General features: G+C 34.3%; 2 protein-coding genes across 10 annotated transcripts in view; one reads left to right on the top strand and one right to left on the bottom strand.

The window, feature by feature from the left end:
- Positions 1–18,901, bottom strand: part of tei (irregular chiasm C-roughest protein teiresias) — a 358,357-nt gene that overhangs the window by 56,405 nt on the left and 283,051 nt on the right. For 3 of the 5 annotated variants that reach the window (XM_011069762.2, XM_011069761.2, XM_011069760.2), the window contains exons 8-9: positions 14,404–14,550; positions 11,072–11,344 (exon numbers count right to left, since the gene is read on the bottom strand). In XM_011069762.2, coding sequence (XP_011068064.1) covers positions 11,072–11,344; positions 14,404–14,550 — 420 coding nt within the window. Of the gene's footprint in view, positions 1–9,161; positions 9,791–11,071; positions 11,345–11,820; positions 13,771–14,403; positions 14,551–18,901 lie in introns of those variants that run through there. The other 2 variants (XM_087416826.1, XM_011069763.2) reach the window with 2 other exon arrangements.
- The window catches only part of LOC147910437 (uncharacterized), a 214,598-nt gene that overhangs the window by 161,419 nt on the left and 34,278 nt on the right, over positions 1–18,901 (top strand). For 3 of the 5 annotated variants that reach the window (XR_015548473.1, XM_087416831.1, XM_087416829.1), the window contains one exon: positions 7,641–9,215. The exons of 1 other annotated variant lie outside the window; for it this stretch is intronic. Coding sequence is in view for 2 of the 4 variants with exons in the window: in XM_087416831.1 (XP_087272957.1) it covers positions 7,641–7,695 (55 nt within the window). In the remaining 2 variants the exon portion in view is untranslated. Of the gene's footprint in view, positions 1–7,640; positions 9,216–18,901 lie in introns of those variants that run through there. One more of the 5 variants, XR_015548474.1, reaches the window with a different exon arrangement.

Genomic DNA, 18,901 nt, shown 5'->3' with positions numbered 1-18,901 from the left:
GACTGCATGAAAATGAAAAAGAAAGAGACGTGGAGAAAACCCAGTCAGGAGGAGGATGGATCAGGAGAGATACACGTGACAAGAATGACAAAAAAGGTAATCCCGCCTGACGGGGGAATGGTCGCAGGGGAGAACGGAGATGCGACAGAGAGCCATTGACTTCCAAGATCCCGTTTCCTTACACCATCCCCTCGAGGCGTCCGATGATTACATCCACCCTTCTCCTCCGACATCTCCGAAGGCTTTCCGAACATAAGCAAAGGCAGACCCCGTTTTATTCCCGTGTGTCATCGACAATACCAAATAATTTGTTTCAATAGTATTTCGTAAGTCAATTAACACCGTCGGAACTGCAGAGTTCGTACGGAGGGAAGAATTGATGAATTAGAAATCACATAGCAGTATGATTGTATGACTACTACTATTTGGAAGAAGAAATATTGCTCCTATGTATATTAATCTTTTTTTATCCTTCATTATTATGTCTTGTACGATAAAAATAAGAGATCTAAAAATTTCTTTTCTCCAAAGTTCTCATTAAGTGAAGAAATAGATTTGCATTGTGTAACGAATTGCATTTATATGTATGGAAATGTAAGAAGCTGTTACAGCAAGATGTTATTCCTGAAGTAAGTAGAATGCGAAATTTTTTGTATGTTATACAAAGAAAATAAGAAAAATATGAGAAATGTTCTTTGCTACTTAGGTATACGATATATATCATTTTATATTTCTTTTTATTTTTCATGTACATATGAATGCTAGTAATAATTACACGTTACATTTATTTTATTTAAATACAAAGTAATAATTTTGATATTGAAAGACTGTTTTCTCGTAAAATACAATTAATCGAAAAAACTAACTATATTTATTAATATTATAAAAAAATACATATTAATTAAAATGCTTGTGATGCAGAGAACGAGATTTAAATTTTTTCCAAAATTTTTTTCTAAATTTTTAAATAATAATATCAAGTTACGCGGAGATAACATGCTGTATCTTCACAATAGATCTCGTATGATCTGAAAGCAGTTATCAGTATGAAGAGCAACTAAAATATCGTTCGTACCATCAAGAGGAAATTTTTCACATTGCGCTTTATATAGTAACATCGTAGTGCATCCGTGATAAAGTAGTAGCGTAAAAATAGCGCAGCTACATCGTTCATCATCTGATCTGCACTGCAGAGCAGACGTGTGTATATGTGATACCGCAGCAAAAGATAGTTTCATCGTTTAGTATTCAATCTTATCTTTGTATTGGTGACCTTACCCTTTTCACCGAACTATTTGATCGAAGTTACATTAACCTTAACTTGACAAGATCAGAAAAAATGGAAAAAAATTTGTAAAGCATTCCAACTTTCCTATATTTGTCTTCATATTGATGGATTTCAATAACTCAATTTTATGTATTTTTTATATTCTTAAAAATGAGAAAATGCATTTAATTGCAAATAAAAAGTATAAATCTAAGCAATAGAAAATAGAAGTGTATTATGAAACATATTGTCAGCTTTAGAACTAAAAGGAATAACATGAAAAATGCATAAAAATTCAAATATTTGATGTAAATGTAGTGCAATTGGTCAAATGTAAACTGTATTGCACGTATTGAAGCAAATGTATAGCGTCGTTTAAAAATATTGACCAACTTCAAACAGAAGTGATTGCAGCGATAAATCTTTTAGTAATATTACGTACGTTGGAATAGAAAAATGTAAACGTGTAAATCAATCTTATAATCGACTTGTGTAAATCATGCTATAATTTAAGTTAGAGTTTAAGAGTAATAATTATAACATATTGGAAATTAATATCAATTATAATATATTGTATATTGCTTAAATTTATTTATTGTTGTTCCTATTCAAACTAGAGACAAACTTTATTTTAAAATAATTATGTCTGTAAACGCACACGTACACATACACACCCAATATAATTTACTTATTTGTAATACAGTAATATATTTATTTGAGGACTAATTTCAGTAACTATTTCCGGATGTAATATTTTTACAAATAAATGATTAAATAATAAATAATTAAAAGTATAATAGTATTAAAATTTCCAAGACAGAAATTAGTTTCCCATTCATTTCATTTATTTTTATTATCTATTATATATATAGTTATCACTTATTCATTCTTCATATAATGGAATGAATAAGTGATAACAGCACATACAATTTATGATTTATGAATGTAAATTATGTATAAATTCAAGATTATAACAATAAAATTATAATTTGTATAATATAGAACATATATATATATATATATATATATATATATATATATAGAAATAAGATATATATACAGATTAATTGTCATTCAAAAATTTAAAAAATGTAACACACACACACACACATTTCAACAAAAAATTAACTGAATTAATCTTTCTATTTAAAATTTGATATCTCTCACTATTAATTCAATATCGATTGTAATTGTTTCTGTCAAATAAAAAGAAATATGAGGTTCAAATACCGTTTGAAATAGCGTTTCTTTTGGAATGGCACTGTACGCAGGTGGAGAAGCAAGCTTCAATATAAGCGCAAAAGAATTTCCCCGGGTGTTCGAAGGCTCATTCGGTGTTTTTCGAGCTTGGCTTCGTTAGAAGGCAATTTTTATCGACAACGCGGGATTTTTACAGCTGCGGTCAGGCGCTTTCACGTTTCGGGGTTACGATTGTATGTCGTTCGATTCGTTTGAATGCTGCACAGCTCCCTCGGGGGACCCGTGTACACCATCGTTTTCGGGGTTACGTTTTGTTACGTGCATGCCGACCCTTCTCCATCCACGTTGAGCCCGATATGCAGTGTACAGAGCTGCGTCTCTCGGGTCGTTATTTCCCATCGTCCGAATGTCGCTCGAATAACGGCGATCATAGCAATGTAAATCTAATCGGCCATGCCATCTATATCGTATTCAGATACACTGACAATAAATGTAAATGCAAATAATGTTTTTATTTTTTATTTTGAAATAATTATTTTTATGATTAGTGACGATGTCCTTGGTATAGATATTATGTATATTTTGATTAAATTAAAATTATAAAAGCTCGTGTGAAAAAGATAATATATCCGATATTAAATATAATTTCGAACGTACATTCTGTTCGTCTAAATACTTTTTTTTAAAGTAATTTCAATCATATAGAAAGATATATATAATTCTATTGTATATTACAAATGTGTAAAAAAACTCGAATATTATTTTCGATTTTGTTAAAACTACATTATTTCTGATATTATATTTCTCTCAGGAAGCCGTGTAATTTTTTTTCAAACATTTTTTTCGTCGATGGTATTATGCCAGCCTAAAAACGATGATTAATGTGTATATTATAATATGCTCATATGAGTATATAATATACTTCATTATACAAGATCAGTTTTTGTTCCTCCACGTGAGTTAACGTTAATGAACCATGAAGTTTAGCGTGTTCGTTAATACAAAGTATGAAGCTGTTCGTTTGTCTATCTACTGTCTATCTACACCGTCGGATAATGAAGGAAGTTAATTTCTGCGCGAGATCGTTTGAAGCCGGATGAATTTTTCGGAGGCGTATCTGCAGTGTATAGTCATAGATTCGACGTTTTTAAAAAATTCAGAACACGCTGTGAGATATTAGCAATCGAGATGAAGCTGGTTTCTGACCCGAGGCGATTCATTTTTCTTTCTCCTCTCTTTGAATCACACAATCAAGTTTTTGTTTCTTACGCGTAGCTTCCAGTAATGACTAGATCCAACCATTTGGTTAATTATATACTGGTTCTTTTTATCAAGCATGCAAATACGAAATCGCATGCTGGTATGAGATCGTTTCTTGGACAAAAGACTCACTGTGTACTCATGAAATTAACTCTCCAGTGGTTAACCGTGGAAAGCTCTTGGAGAACCTGAATCCTAAGATCCCAGTTATCTGAGTCTTAGTTGAAAGTCGTATTGATCTATTCGAAATATATTCAATTTCACTAAATATTTTATAGATCAACAACTCGGCTTGACAACGTGCATTAACACAAATTTGTCCTTTTCATTAACTCTAATTAGAGCGTCATAAGAATCGAAAGAACTGATTAGTTATTTATCTTAACTTCGTCGTATTTCTGTAACAATTATTTAGATTTTCCTACGAAAATGTCAATAAAGATTGTAAGAACTTGTCAAGCTAAAAGAATCAAACAAAAAACGTAATAAAATGAAAAGGTAAAATTTAAAACATAAAAAAAAAGAGAGAGGATTTAAATAAGAGAGATAAGTATGGAAAATTAATTGCGCAATTATCAAAGTATTAAGCTTATTACCTGTATTTTATTTTACATGAAAATTGTTTATATTCTCTCTCTCTTTCCTTTTCCTCTCTCATCATGAACTTGTCCGAGTTATAAAATATTTATCCAGTTATACATTATTCAAACAACACCATTTAGTTTGTTAATGAAGCTTGAATTTTCTACAACAGAATAGAGCTACATGTGATATTCACTCGACAAACTTGGATGGCGATTTAACAAGAGTACACGAAAGTTTCATTATGTAAGTTCTATCATTAGTGCAAACACATCTCTTTGCGGATCAATTAAAGAAAAAAATCCTATCTTAGTTTCGTGAAGTGTGAAGATAAAGGTTTCATGAACGTTTAATGAAGCCAAAATCAACATTAGAAAGATAGGCTGAGCGACAGATTTCTTAAATTTAGTTTCCATTTCCTAGCAACAAATCAGAAATAATCGCTATTGCAATAATTCATTGGTTAACGCAGAGTACAAAAACGAATTTTAGCTTATAAACTGAACCTCTAAAAATATACAACAGAAAGTAAAAATATTTCTACTTCGTTTTAATTAAACGTTATTATTTTATTCTCAGACAAGTTTTATCCATTAATTGAAGTTCCCAGCAAAGGTTGAAGAGTATTCCGTGACAATAATCAAAGACCGCTTTATTTTCTCGCTAAGAACAGGAAAAAATTCTATTCAGTTGCTAATTATTAAAAATATAGTCGAAAAAAAAACGAGAAAAATAGATATATATATTAAAAGAAATTACATTAAAAGATTACTTTTGTGGTATTGCATTTCTCTTCTTCAAAACTAGATTACTTTTAATGAGAGGAATATTTCCTTTATTTTAAGATTTTCAATTGTGAAGAGACACAAATAAAAGCAATTAAAAAACGAGTTGCTTAGTAAAAACAGTTAAGAGAAGATTTATTAATCTGTAACATACATAGATTTTCATTATTCTTTTTTTATTATGGATTCCTTCGTAGAAAAATATGCATGTGCATATATAGTGAATGTGTGTCGTGGTTTCAAACGTTTAAGTATGGTTGAGATTATTGCAAACATGCCGCGTATGCTATGGTACCGAATATCATACAAACCGCACGTACAGCGCTTCCATAATATATTCAACTGATGGTCGCTTTGAAGTTGCACGATATGCGTTTCCATCCACACTTCTCTCGTATCACTACACGCTTGGCCGATTCGGAAACAACGTATGCAAAAGGAACAAAAGATCTCTGCACGATTATTGCGTATATATCAGTTTGAGAACAAAAGTTTAATTATATATATGTAAACAATTATATTTTTTTATTATAAAAAACGTTGAATTGTTTTGTTGTATTATGGGGGAATAAAATAAAGAAGCAAAAATATAATATCTACGTAACATATAAAATACAATAATATAATACATAAAGCATTGTACACAGTATAATTTTAATATATCTCTGTTAATAGAAAAATGACACAAATAAAAAATTAGCAATTTTGAAATAATGAAAAAAATCGATTCTAAAGATTAACTTTTTTGTCGATGCATAATTTTTCATTTCATCATTACCATGTTTCACAAAAAGTTTTCACTAAAAATGTAAAAATGAAAACGAGATAAAGTGCAACATTATTTTTTATTGTTCGAAGAGTGAGGTTTTTGAAGCGTAATGAAATTCGCACAAAAATATAAAAATGTTTATTGCTGAAAATTCGTTACAAGTATCTATTGAGTATGTATTGATAGAAGGATTAATATTTATGGAAAAATGGCACATTTGTAACTCATTTATATGGAAAAATGATAAGCGATCGAATTTATATTATATTAGAGTTACAATGTTCAAGTTTTAAAAATTCATGATATAGTTTTAAAGAATACATTATAATTGAAAATATAATATAGATAGAAAGTGAAGTTATAGAGAGAAATTACACATTTATTGTCCCCATTAATACGTCCTCCAATTCAGAATTAAAAAAATGTTTTTTTACTGAAAAGTTATTAACTTTTCTATCAACGCAACAATATCGACAATACTCGAAAATTTTTCAGTCAAATCAGCAAATCGCGTTATCATAATTGGCGAATTGTACTTCCTGTATGTTTCCAATAACTTTTGATCTTTCATTCCGCATAGGAGACGTCGAAAAATTTGGGAGCATTTTTCATAAATATAACAAACGAGATCGAATGAATTATGGAGAAATTGAGGAAATGCGAAAAGAGGCTCGACAACCTAGAGAAATACATATTAGGATCGCAGTAGAAATATTTTGATATCGGATGAGCAGGAACTTATATTTCGCGCGTTGGACAACTCCCGAGGGAGGTGTTACTCGCCGAATGATAAAGTGAGGTGGAAAAATTATTGCGGGCGCGCGGGATGACGATCGACGACGGCGAAATAATTTCGATGTGCCTTCTGTGTCTTTTCATTTCCATGGAAACGACGTAGGAAGCATTCGCCGGGATAGCGAACGTTCGACCGACGGCTGAGCGCCTTACACGCACGAGTTCCCCGAGCCGCAATCAATAAGAAGTCGGGATTGCTCCAGCGATTGCTTCGGGCTGAATGGTAGTAGAAGGAAGGAAGCGGATAGAGAACGCGCGGCGGTCATGAGGGATATACGCGCGGAGGTAAAAGAGAAAGAAAACGTTCTGCATCTATCATCGTCGCGTAAATAGGGCAAGGAAAAATAACCGGGTATACACGATATTTCCACAGTCGTATCCGAGGCTGAAAGGGAGAGACGAAACTGTCCAACGTCTCTCGCAATCGCGAACGTATAACGTCGTCGTATTTCAATGGACGAGTGTCTTTTTATCGTCTATGGATTCATCGGAGCACCCGTGATTCTTTATCGGGTGAATGATACGTCCGCAAAATACGACCGAAATCTCGTGCGAGAATAATTTCAACAGTGGTGGAATTTGAAAGAAATTATTGGTGAATTCACTAAAATAGAGAAAGATTTTCTGTGAAAATTTGTTCCAACATTCCGATAGTATTACTGATTTCATTTTCTATCGTAGAACTGGTTATATTATATTTTATATAACATATTTTTTTATATACTATATTCTGTTTAAGGATTAATTCATATAAAATTGATGAATCTTTAGACACCTTTTAATTTTTATATTTTTCTTAATTCCAAATATTCATATTTAACATAATTTTGTTATCTCTACTCATATAGAACATAATACTATGTGTAATTAGGCTTAAAATCCGGATAATTCGAATATTGATATTAACCATGTATTTAGTCCCAATTTTCAATTGTAAGAAATTAACATGAGACTAATTTTCACTCATGATTCAAATTTTCAGGACCAAAATCAGGATGAAAATTATGAGCCATTCCGGAGCCACGCAAACTCGTTAAGAGCTAAACGAAACGAGATATCGCGGCGTGCTGCTACGTGCCTCGCACACCCTTCAGACAGATCAACGCGCGCCCTCGTAAGCCTGGGCGAACAGGAACGGGCGGACGTGTCGGTGAGGATGTCCGAGAACCATTTTACGAGGACAAGACCCCAGAGGAGAAATGGAAAAGTTAAACGTTGGCAAAGTTTCTTCCCGTGTCCCCTTTTGCCTCCTTCTCCGTTTCCCTCGCTCGTGATCCTTCGCGTCGTTTTCATCCGCGCTTCTCGCCAAATGACTGTTCCGTTCTTGACGCTCCAAAGCTGTGACAATGACAGTTTTGGGTAGGGTGCCCCTTTACTGTTGCCAGTCGAGGAAATCGAAGACAAACAGGAGAGATTTCACAGCGGTAAAACCGCGGGACGACTGTGTTTCGTGATTTCCAATACACAGCTCGTTTTGTGAGTCTTGGTTCGATACTACATCGGCCTCTTGTTGAAGAAAGGAGCAGGAATCACCTCGGTAGAGTATGCCGAGTCACGAGACTGCTTTACGACACAACAATTCCCATTTCACGCCATAAAGTTGTTTTCTTTCATAGCGTTGCAAACGCGAGTTTCAAAGTAGCGACTATAACGCGGCTCAGAAGTAGTAGTCATTATTAAGTTTACGTATTCTGTCGATTGTCTAGAATGTTTAAATGTATTTTAAACAGATAATATCTATGCTAAATTATAAAAGTTAAACTTTATTACTGAAAAGCACAAATTGTAGGGAGTTATACAAATCAGCTCTTACTTACAGCCTCAATATTTTAACAACCCAAAAAAAAAATATTAACTCTTGACACATATTTCTTTGAACAATACTATAAGTCAATATATTTATTTACAATAAAATAAATATTTACTCAATGAAAAAATAATAGTAAAAGTACTGGTTTTTGTATCAAATAAATATATATTTACCTTTAGTAAATCTACTTGGAACTATTCAAACAAATATTTATTAAAATTTAGTATTTTTTTCAGTGTATGCGAAGCTTACGCGTATATTTCAAATTTTTTTCCAAATACTTGTTCCATACTTTATAAGACTTTGGATAAAACTGTCACGTTTTAATAATACCGATTAATGTCACGTAGGCAAAATGTTTATACTATTATTATTCAAACATTCAGCGCAGTGTTTCAAGACGTTCAACTTAGTCTAGCTCAACCGCAGCTGATATTCTGCTCGCCTTATACGACGTCACGTTCCGTTGACCACTATCCCCGAAGAGTATGCTACGTGCGCATCTAGACCAGTATCTTGTGTTGCACTGAGTACTCAACTTTTATCAGCATTCGCGCTTCCATTTAACCTCTCGAGATTCTCGCCAAGTAAAAACATGTAGATTCAAAATTGCATTCGGATTTTAACTTCAATTCGGATAAAAACTAAGTCTCACGTATTCTTAGTAAATAAAAAGTGAATCTTCTCTCGTACGATTAGTATGTGAGTTTATTTACTGAAGCAAAGTACATAATTATTGAAAAAGAATATTTCGGTTAAAAGTATTAAGCATTTAATAAATTATATATTCAATATTACATGTGATTAATAAAATCTTGATAATATATTATTACATAAAAATAATAGTTAATATATATAGGTATATATGCAAATATAGTAACAAATAATAATTTCTCTGGGCTTGTACTATATTTCTATTGCATAATATTCATATGACATAACATTTCAGTCACAATATATCAAAATAATACTTATTAGAGATCAAATTCGCGAAGAATATGTGAAAATAATAATATATGTATATTTTTATAGCTTTATAACGTCGTCCGATGTACAGCAAATGATACTGAAAGCTATTACGAAAGCTTTAATAACGAATGAAAATGTTTCACATTCTCATCGTTTAATTAATTCCTTCCAGCCGTAATGTGACGGTGAAAAAGTATTTAATTACTCTACACATGGTGTGTAAGTTTTATGCAATCGTTAGCTGTATGGCTTCACGTGGTAACATTAAAACATTATGATGGTTATTATTCGGCCATATCCATTAAAAAATATTATCATAATTACGATGTAATACTAGCCGCAACGGCTTTTATCTGAAAGAACAAATTAATATAACGAACCAAAAATTTCTGTCTCCCACTTTTACATTTTATAGAATTTTTGTCATTAAAAACGTGGCGTATTTTTTTTTTACGATTCGAAACGAAGATATATTTGTAGTGTTGCCTCGCGCATTAATTAGCATTATTTTTTAAAATATTTATTTAGGACAATATAAATTTTTATAAATGTAAAAATATCAGTAAAATAAAAATGAAATACTCTATATAGGCTATTCTTAATGCGATTCTTAAAGTTTGAAATTTATTACGAAAATATTTCTGCGTTTTAAAAGTTAATCATGACGAAATACTATTAATAAAACTTTCTTAATTAAAGTTAAATTTAAGTGAACATAAATTGTGTGTGCGTGCAATTTCAATAAGGACATTTGTATATATTTGATTTTGTTGTACTTTGATTGTGAAAACTTTATATTTCCACATGCTTAAATTACAAATATTTAAGTACTTAAATTATTTATCTTCGATATAATGTAATTATGATATATATAATTAACTGAGAATTTTAGATATTCTGTCAAATATATATCCTTTATAATTCTTCACGCGATTCGTGCATTTCATAATGGGGTATCTTATTTGACCCGCTGAACCGCGTACGTACCGTAACAAACTTCGTGTACACAAGTGTACATGAAATGTAAATGCACAAATTATACCATTTGAGTGTAGCTCTAGTTTATTTGTTTTGCTAAAACGTAACTACATTAAACGGATTAAAGGAATGCATTAACTCCGCACGAGAGAAAGAGAAACGTTCTGCCATACTCCTCAGCAGGTCGTCAAAAGTTTAAGCTGATAATTAATGTGTTACCACCGTTAACACGGTTATACCGTAACACGGTTAATTCAATGTCGACTGTTATAATTAAATTTAGAACCAGATAGCGGGCAAGGTAGTTAGCCGCAACCTACAATGCAACCGGGTACAATGCGACACGCCGCACAATGTTATGTTCGTCAGATACCAATCGCGGCAACAATGCATCTCGCGCATTATCAACGTCATGTGAATCGCAATTCAATTTGTAACTTGCGGACGCGCACTGTGAACGTCTAATCGGTTTTCAGATAATCTCTATCGCATTTGGCTTGCGTGCTCGCAGACAGAAAAAAATTTCTCAGAGTCCACAGATGCACGCGCGCGCACCGCTGATATACGCGAATGAAGGTACGAAAAGGAAAAACCGTACAGTGGAAGCATTGAGAATCTAGTAGTCTATTCTGGTAGAAATTTTATCGGTAACTCACCGGTAACTTTGATGTGATAGGGTAACTGAGCTCGCCACGTGTCCTGCATTTTCCGATCCGGCGCGACGCATCGATACTCCCCAGCTTCTTGGTATACTACTCGGCTCAAAGCGAGAGGTCCGGGTCCACCTACTGGATCCATTCCAGGTCCGTGGCCCCAACAACCGCCGTCGCATTCGAGGGTCACAGCACCGCCGATTTGCACCTCCATCCGTCGAGAATCAGTCGCTTCACCGTTCAGTGCTTCCGCTTCGGTCTCCATATCTGGATCATCTAAATCCCATTGATTTAAATCTCTCAATGAGCAGCAAACTCAAAAGTCGAATTTAAACGTATGGGCCACAGGAAGATGAAACAATGTACGAAAATTAATCCACAATGTAGACATAGCGCACTCGAAATGGAATTTTAATAAATTTTCTTTAATAAGCTATTATCTAAGCTTTATGTCTTAAGTCGTAAAAAATTGACTAATCATAGTCGATTCTTTTCACATTCGTCTGTGATTGATTAAGTTTTTACGGCTTAAAACTTAAAGTTTGGGTAATGGCTTATTATGGAAAGCCCAGACTTCCTTCCTAGATTCTTTATATTTGAATATGACCCGCAATGAAATATATAATAATTCATTTAAAAAATATAATATTTTCAAATAAAATTTCAAATTTTATTTGTTTGAACTTAAAATGCTTTTGTACTTATCATTACATATATTTTTTTTGTTAGATTCCATAATTATAAATATAAATCTTTTTCGAACGCTAGAAAAAAATGTTAAAACGTGTTGCACAATTAATAGCTTTTACGTACCGTAAATGTGAAAATTTTCTAAGAATTTTCAACACATTCATCCTTTACCGTTATTTTGAATTCCGGTTTCGATATCGTCATCGATATCCAAGAACTACTGTGGTATCAGAAATCAGCGGCACGTACGAGAGATAAAGTTGGGGCAGTATCTCTCTACCCTTACGTGCTGGATTCGACAAAATCTTTTCCCCACCACCGCGTTACATACTGTCGATTCCAACTTCTACCCTTTCTCATCCCTCCCGTCCTTTTCCGATTCCACCTATGGAATTATACGGCTACGATTGTTTGTTCTCCAGCTAGTGCTATGTCCACAATTGCAGAGAGAGAGAGAGAGAGAGAGAGAGAGAGAGAGAGAGAGAGAGAGAGAGAGAGAGAGAGAGAGAGAGAGAGAGAGAGAGACAAGAGAGTAGATGGTGTGCAGAGGCTGCTCGTATCTCTGTTCGGGAATTAGAGCCGGACTGTTCCAACGGAATTCGGCTGAGAAAGAGAAAGAAGCGGGGGCAGAGGAATGGGAGGACGTAGCAGTCCTTTGAGTTAGCAAGCTGATCCTCCAGCTCATCCTATAGCAAAACAAAGGGATCAAAGTGGTGCGGATGCGATAGGAGGCTTTCACTTCCTCTCATGCTCGTACGGCTCTCAACTATATCTCGTTTGTCTTGTAGTTTGTTCGGAATTTTATAACAAACACCACCGTTAGTGCTTTAACAAACACAGGAAAGGAAAAGGGAGAAAACAGAGGGCCCGGTAATCAGGCCCGATAATTTGACGTTTTTCATCGGCATTACTCCTCTCTTCGACAGTTTTCGTTATCTCCAAATTTGATCTGCGTCTCTTCTTCTACGGCAGCGGCTTGTGATCGTCCTAAATCTTAATGCGATTCGCGTGCACTAAGGTGATTAAGGTTCTCATATACTCGTCCGTCTGTGATCGCGTTATCTCTAATTACTTTGATATGCTTTTCATGTTCCTACTAATTGAATTATGCACATCCAAGATGTTTAGTTAAATTGAATATTTGAAAATTATAGAATATCACATATTATCACAAAATATTTTTTTAATAGAGACAATTTAATATGCGATAATGTCTTTTTCTATCATTAATAAGAATTAAAAATTATATTTAAATATGAACATGTACATGATAAATAAAAAATAATGTAAGTTTGTATCATCTATGCTGATAATAGTTACGAGAAAAATCTGTTCGCCTGTCGATAGCGCTAGTTTTATCACTTCTGTCCCTTTAAACTACGTCCTATCTGTAGACTGTCTACAAGCTGGCGAAATTAGCGCGTCGGTTTAAACCCGCCTTGACGTTATCCGGCGGATAAGTAATCCAGGAGGAGATTCGAACAGGACATAGTAGCAGTGTAATCGATAATTCTCACGAAGGAGGATGGTTGGTTTATAGGTGCTCTCGAGCCATCTAAATTGCGTAGAGATTAGGTGCTCGGAAGCCCGTATCCAGCATCGTCGGTCGAAGGAGCAGACGAGAGATTGAGAGAGAAATCGAGAGAGAGAGAGAGAGAGAGAGAGAGAAGATGGGTGCGATAGAGAAGAGTACTAGATAGAAGACAAGAGGATGGGGAAAGAGAGAGAGAGAGAGAGAGAGAGAGAGAGAGAGAGAGAGAGAGAGAGAGAGAGAGAGAGAGAGACGAGGGCCGCGGGTTTGAGATGCAGGGAGCGCATCGCCCTCTGGTTATAATGGCAAGATGGAAGGAATGGGGCTAGGTAGGAAATTTGCAAATTTTCACGACGGGGCACGGATAATTTCCGGTTGGCTCGGTGGTTTCCGTCCTTGACAAATGACTGTGGTATCCGGTTATTGGCTGCAGCGACGACCCCCTTCGCATTCCGAATCAGGGAGAATGTCTCTTCGAGCACTATCAAATGCATAAGGAGTAGACAATGCATCAGCCAAAAGATGCACTGCGACGTAATTACCTTTCGTCGATGCTACCGACGCTTTATATATATTTCGAAAATTACGTAATATTATTTTAATTTTTTTGATAATTTACTAATTTTAAAAACAAGAAGTTTACACAGAAATACAACTTGGCAGAGAAAGAGAATATAGTTAGCAAACAAATTTATTTCCATAAGATCTAAATATATTCTTGATAATCCAAATTTTATTTAAAAAATGTTGTTTTGTATTTTTACATTCTATCTATTTAAAAGTAATTCATAAATGAAATATCTGATTAAATCATATCTCTAATTATATAAAATTATGTAGTATTTGTACCGTTTATATTGTTTTCTCGACCGTGATAGTTCTGTATTACAGATCTATTACTTAAATGTAAGATACAAATTAATATTGAAGGTATCGTAGAAATTTCAATTTAGCAAGTTAAGCTGTGAAAAATTATTCTTTTCAAAGGAACACTCTTTCTTTTCTTTTTGTCGAAGGAGATACATTTATTAACTTGACGTTTCCGCTCGAATGCGCGGGAAATTCTACGTACGCTATTGAAAGCGACAAAGTGGCGTGACAACGATTTACTCACAGCGAACATTGAGAAAATATCCGATGCTGGTGAAAATGCCGAGCATATGCCGCGTATAACACTTGTACCAGCCGCTCTCGGCCCGAGTGATTTTTGTGAAGTTCAACCATCCGTCATCGCTCTGCTCCACGGGGGGCGGTCCATTGTCTGAAACACAAGCGGAAAGCTGGTGGATATACGAATTAACGCACTGGAAACAGCACGCACGGTCCGCGGATTTACGTTAACGTCGTCGCGCAGTTCGCATCAGCCGAGCGAGTCGGCTGCAAGCGACTTCTCTCGATGTTCATGATTTCACGACATTTTTCATAGACAATTGCCGTACATGCATTATTCAATAATTAACTATTCGAAATTAATCGCCAACCATCGGAAAAACGAAGCGGGTATTATGGAATTATTCGAAACAGATTCCGATCAGAATTATTCAATAATTCCCTAGATTTCTATTGTGTTTTCGAGGGAAAACGAAATAATTCCGTTCAGAATCTATTTCAATTATTTCACGATGCCCAGGTTAAAAAAGTTAAAACTTTATCTTAATAAATTTAGAATATATAATGATAATTGTTTGCGAATATGACTTTTTAATAGAATATGACATGTGTTTCTCTAATAGCATGGATTGGACACAAAAATAATTAGATCATAAGAAGTTGCTTCTTTATAGAGATGAAATTCATACAGATATTAACAATTTTATCTCGCTTATATCATTATCAAAATTCCTTCTAAACTTCTTCATTAAATAATCCAATTATACTGATTATGAAATGAGTATCATTTTTGTGATTAAAAGCTCTTGGATAGTAATTTAAAATTGTAATGTTTGCCGTATTGTTTGTTTATTCGCAATCATCTGAGAGATAGAGATAAAAAAATAAAATAAAAAGAGCGCGGAAGAGAGAAGGAAAGTTGAGGAGTCTCTCGTTCAAAATTATTAATTATTATATCTAAAAGATTATTATCAGTAATGCAAGTGATCGCTGAATTTCAAAAAATAAATTGAACTGGCAAGGATGTTCGAAAAGAAAAATCCAAAGGGATATTTATTCAACTTATTCATAAATGTGGAAGTGATTCTGAGAGAACGAGTATCAATTCGTTGGCCTTCCTTTTACCGTTTGCCGTCAAACTTTCATTTAGCTGTAGCCTATTTCTTTCTTCACTATTTTGGATCTACCATTACCGCTCATTCCTTCTCTCCTCCGCCATCGACCTCGTTACAGTGAAGCCGCGGATTTGACGCAGCTGTCGGATTGGCTACTTGAAAGTATACCTTTTTCGCGAATGTGGAACTACCCCAGGGAATAAAGGAAGAGCATAGTCGGAAAACACACTCATGAAAGGTAGAGGATTACAGAGGGAAGGGGAGAAATGCGGGAAGAATATCGGGAAAGAAAAGAGAGTAGACGGAAAAGAGAAGAAGCGAATCCTATGTATCGTCAGACGGAGTTTTGCAGCGAAACTTTTATATAGGCCGGCCATAATCACAGGAAGGGTGGTGAGCTATTCTACTAAAGACACCGCTCACCTTTAACGTTGCCAAGGCAAGCTCGATTGTGTTAAGGGTATAGTATCCCTAGCGAACTTCGTGAGATGCGGTGCCGTTTCGCATGAAATAAGGCTAGGCCGTGACTTAAAGTCCAAAAAAAAGTACATTTCCGGAAAGTTCGGCCGGGATTCAACCAATTTGGCCGGGAAATGAACGAAGCCAACTCGAAGTAGATTGAAACGAAGGACAAAGAATTTTCTACCAAAATTAAACACAGAAAAATTTCTCCTATAGCAAATTATAAAATTTGAATTGAAGACATATCATCATGTTTTTATGTAATATCCAAGTAATTTTCTTCTTTTATTAAAAAAAAAAAATCAGTTAATATTTAACGGTAATTAGAAAAAAATTAGAATATATTTGTTACACCAAATCGTGATTAACCATTTTATTGACGATATCATTATATTATGTCCTACATTTACTAATATAATTGACTTTAAAATTGCTGAACAAAATTCCATGCTATCGTTGTATTATAATTATCTATATAATAATAATTTGACAATTTTATTTTCATAATTTATTAAAATTACAACAGTAATAGTTGATTTATTATATTTGTATAATTTCAATTCTCTCAAAATACGACAAAATATGACATAAAATAATAATTAATTAATTTAAACATATACAGTGATTTTCATTAATAAAAATTGATTCTTTGGACAATTTCATTTTTGTAATTTTATTTTCATGAACTAATCTGAAATAAACAATGTGGTACTCATGGAAAACGATAGAATCATAATTTTCGAATGAATCCAAATTCATCTCGCTACAATTTTTTTGCACGAAGATACTGATTATATCTCGATGAAAAAATATCTTTAAAGATGAAGATCCCTAAACAAAATGCATATATGTTATTTTCATAATTAATAATCGATAATCACTTTTGCAAACTAATGATTCAATACAACTAGTTTTGCGCTCATTAAAAACAACAGAATATATTATAATTTTGGAACGGGATTATTTCGTTGCAATTTTCTGTGTAACGATATTGGCGATTATATCGACCTGTGTGATTTTTCGCTCTAGTGGCAGTGTTGACCAGCGTATATGGTTCTCTCGACGCGGCATATCATGTTACAAAGCATGTGTACCCTACACGTTTTCGCACCTGTTTTTTAGTAACGGATTAGCTCACCTGTCAAATTACATACAAAAAGTGTACACACGGTGATCTTTTATGAATGGGTATGCACACCGGATTTTCTAAACGCTGCAACTCCATGAAAAATCGACGTTGCGACATGGAACAAAAACCGATCTTCTGTATATCGTGTACCACACAAGTGCCTATGTCAAAAGCATAAGCTTTTATCGTGATACATATATATATATATATATATATATATATATATATGTGTAAAAATAAACTGCCTCTAAATTACGAAAAAGATGTTTTATATAAATAAAATATTCAAAACTGTTCAAAATATATAGCACTAGTCTTTTTTCTCCTCAAAAATAATGTTGTCACTTATAAGATTAGAAGACTAATATTTTAAAATAAAACGCTTAACTAAAATATCAAACATGTCAACAAAATGACAATAAAAAAATATATAAAACATTACTGTTAAAGAAATAAAATTTAATACTGATTAAAACAAGTATATTTATAAATAGCCACAACTGATAATTATTTCTTTAGGTAAAAAGAACGATATAACGATATAAGATCATAAATTGCGGACTTCACAGTTAATAATATTTCGAACTCGGAAATTCCAGTATCCTGGAATTATTCTGGATATATCATTGGAGTTCTGATATCCTTGCTTTGTGTCTCTTCCAAATAATGATCGTATAAAGATCGACTTTCTCTTAAGCAATTTCACACAGCTGACGCTCTCGTTTCTTCTTGCAAAATGTTTCTACGTCCAATGTATCGGTGTGATAAATCATCCGACAGTATCATAATAAATTATTTTCATGTATTTACTTCGATCTTTGTTTGAAAGTTTTCTCAACTCTAAGATATCCGAAGAATACATTGGATACGATCACAAGTTACGTATCCAAAAATAATATGTTAACTTAGTGGTTTAAACATTTCTTAGTCTCAAAGAAAATCGCGGCTTTGTAAAACCATATTGCGAAATCGACTATTTGCACTACTCGTTACAATATAGTAAATCGGGGAGAGTCCGAATGCCTGACTTACCTTCCCTATAAAGGCTTTGAACGAGAGGCGAACGTGCTTTCTCGAAAAGGAATGGGACGTTTAATAAGAGTAACTGTACCTAAAAGAAATTGGGAAATGGGTGGTAGCAGCAGCAGCGGCGACGACGGCAATGGCGGCAGCAACGAGTTTGGGTGAAAGGTTCGCGAACGGCGAAGGCATTGCCCGGGGCGGATACGTGCTCCAAAGGATATTAAAGTATTTTAATTGCAGCGGATCTCGCGGAACGCTGGAAGGATTTATTCGAAATCACTCGATTGAGTCTATGAATAGGGATTAAGCTTGGCCCCGCCGGCGGACGCGGCGTTGGCTCGACGCAGCGCGCGCCGTCGCGCTGAGCGAATTCCAGACGTCAGGAGTGGAAGGCAGAAATAATTGAATATTTAATAGGATAACTCACATATAGCCGCTTCCCGTCGTAGCCGCGCGGCGTCATCCGTCACGACGACGGGACGTCGATTTTTCTGTCACGTCCCGTGGCTGCCGATTAATTATACAGTCTACCCGGGCGTAATACGAGGGTAATACGAAGACGAGGACAACTTTAATAAATCTAGTTATTTCGTAGCCAATGCACACACAAAAAAATATTATTTCATCAATCCTCCGTACATCCTCGCATAAAAGACTACGATTTCCCGCCCATGACAGTAATATTGACACGAGGAAGATATTGTCTGTCGGAACCAGAATTGGAGGAGCATACATACATCAAAACGCGATCTGCGATCAGAAATATTCATTGC

The sequence above is a fragment of the Acromyrmex echinatior genome, chromosome 2 (assembly GCF_024713525.1).
Source record: "Acromyrmex echinatior isolate Ae372 chromosome 2, ASM2471352v2, whole genome shotgun sequence".
NCBI lineage: Eukaryota > Metazoa > Arthropoda > Insecta > Hymenoptera > Formicidae > Acromyrmex > Acromyrmex echinatior.
The sequence above is the reverse complement of the archived record's forward strand: the minus strand, read 5'-3'. Positions and strand labels throughout refer to the sequence as shown.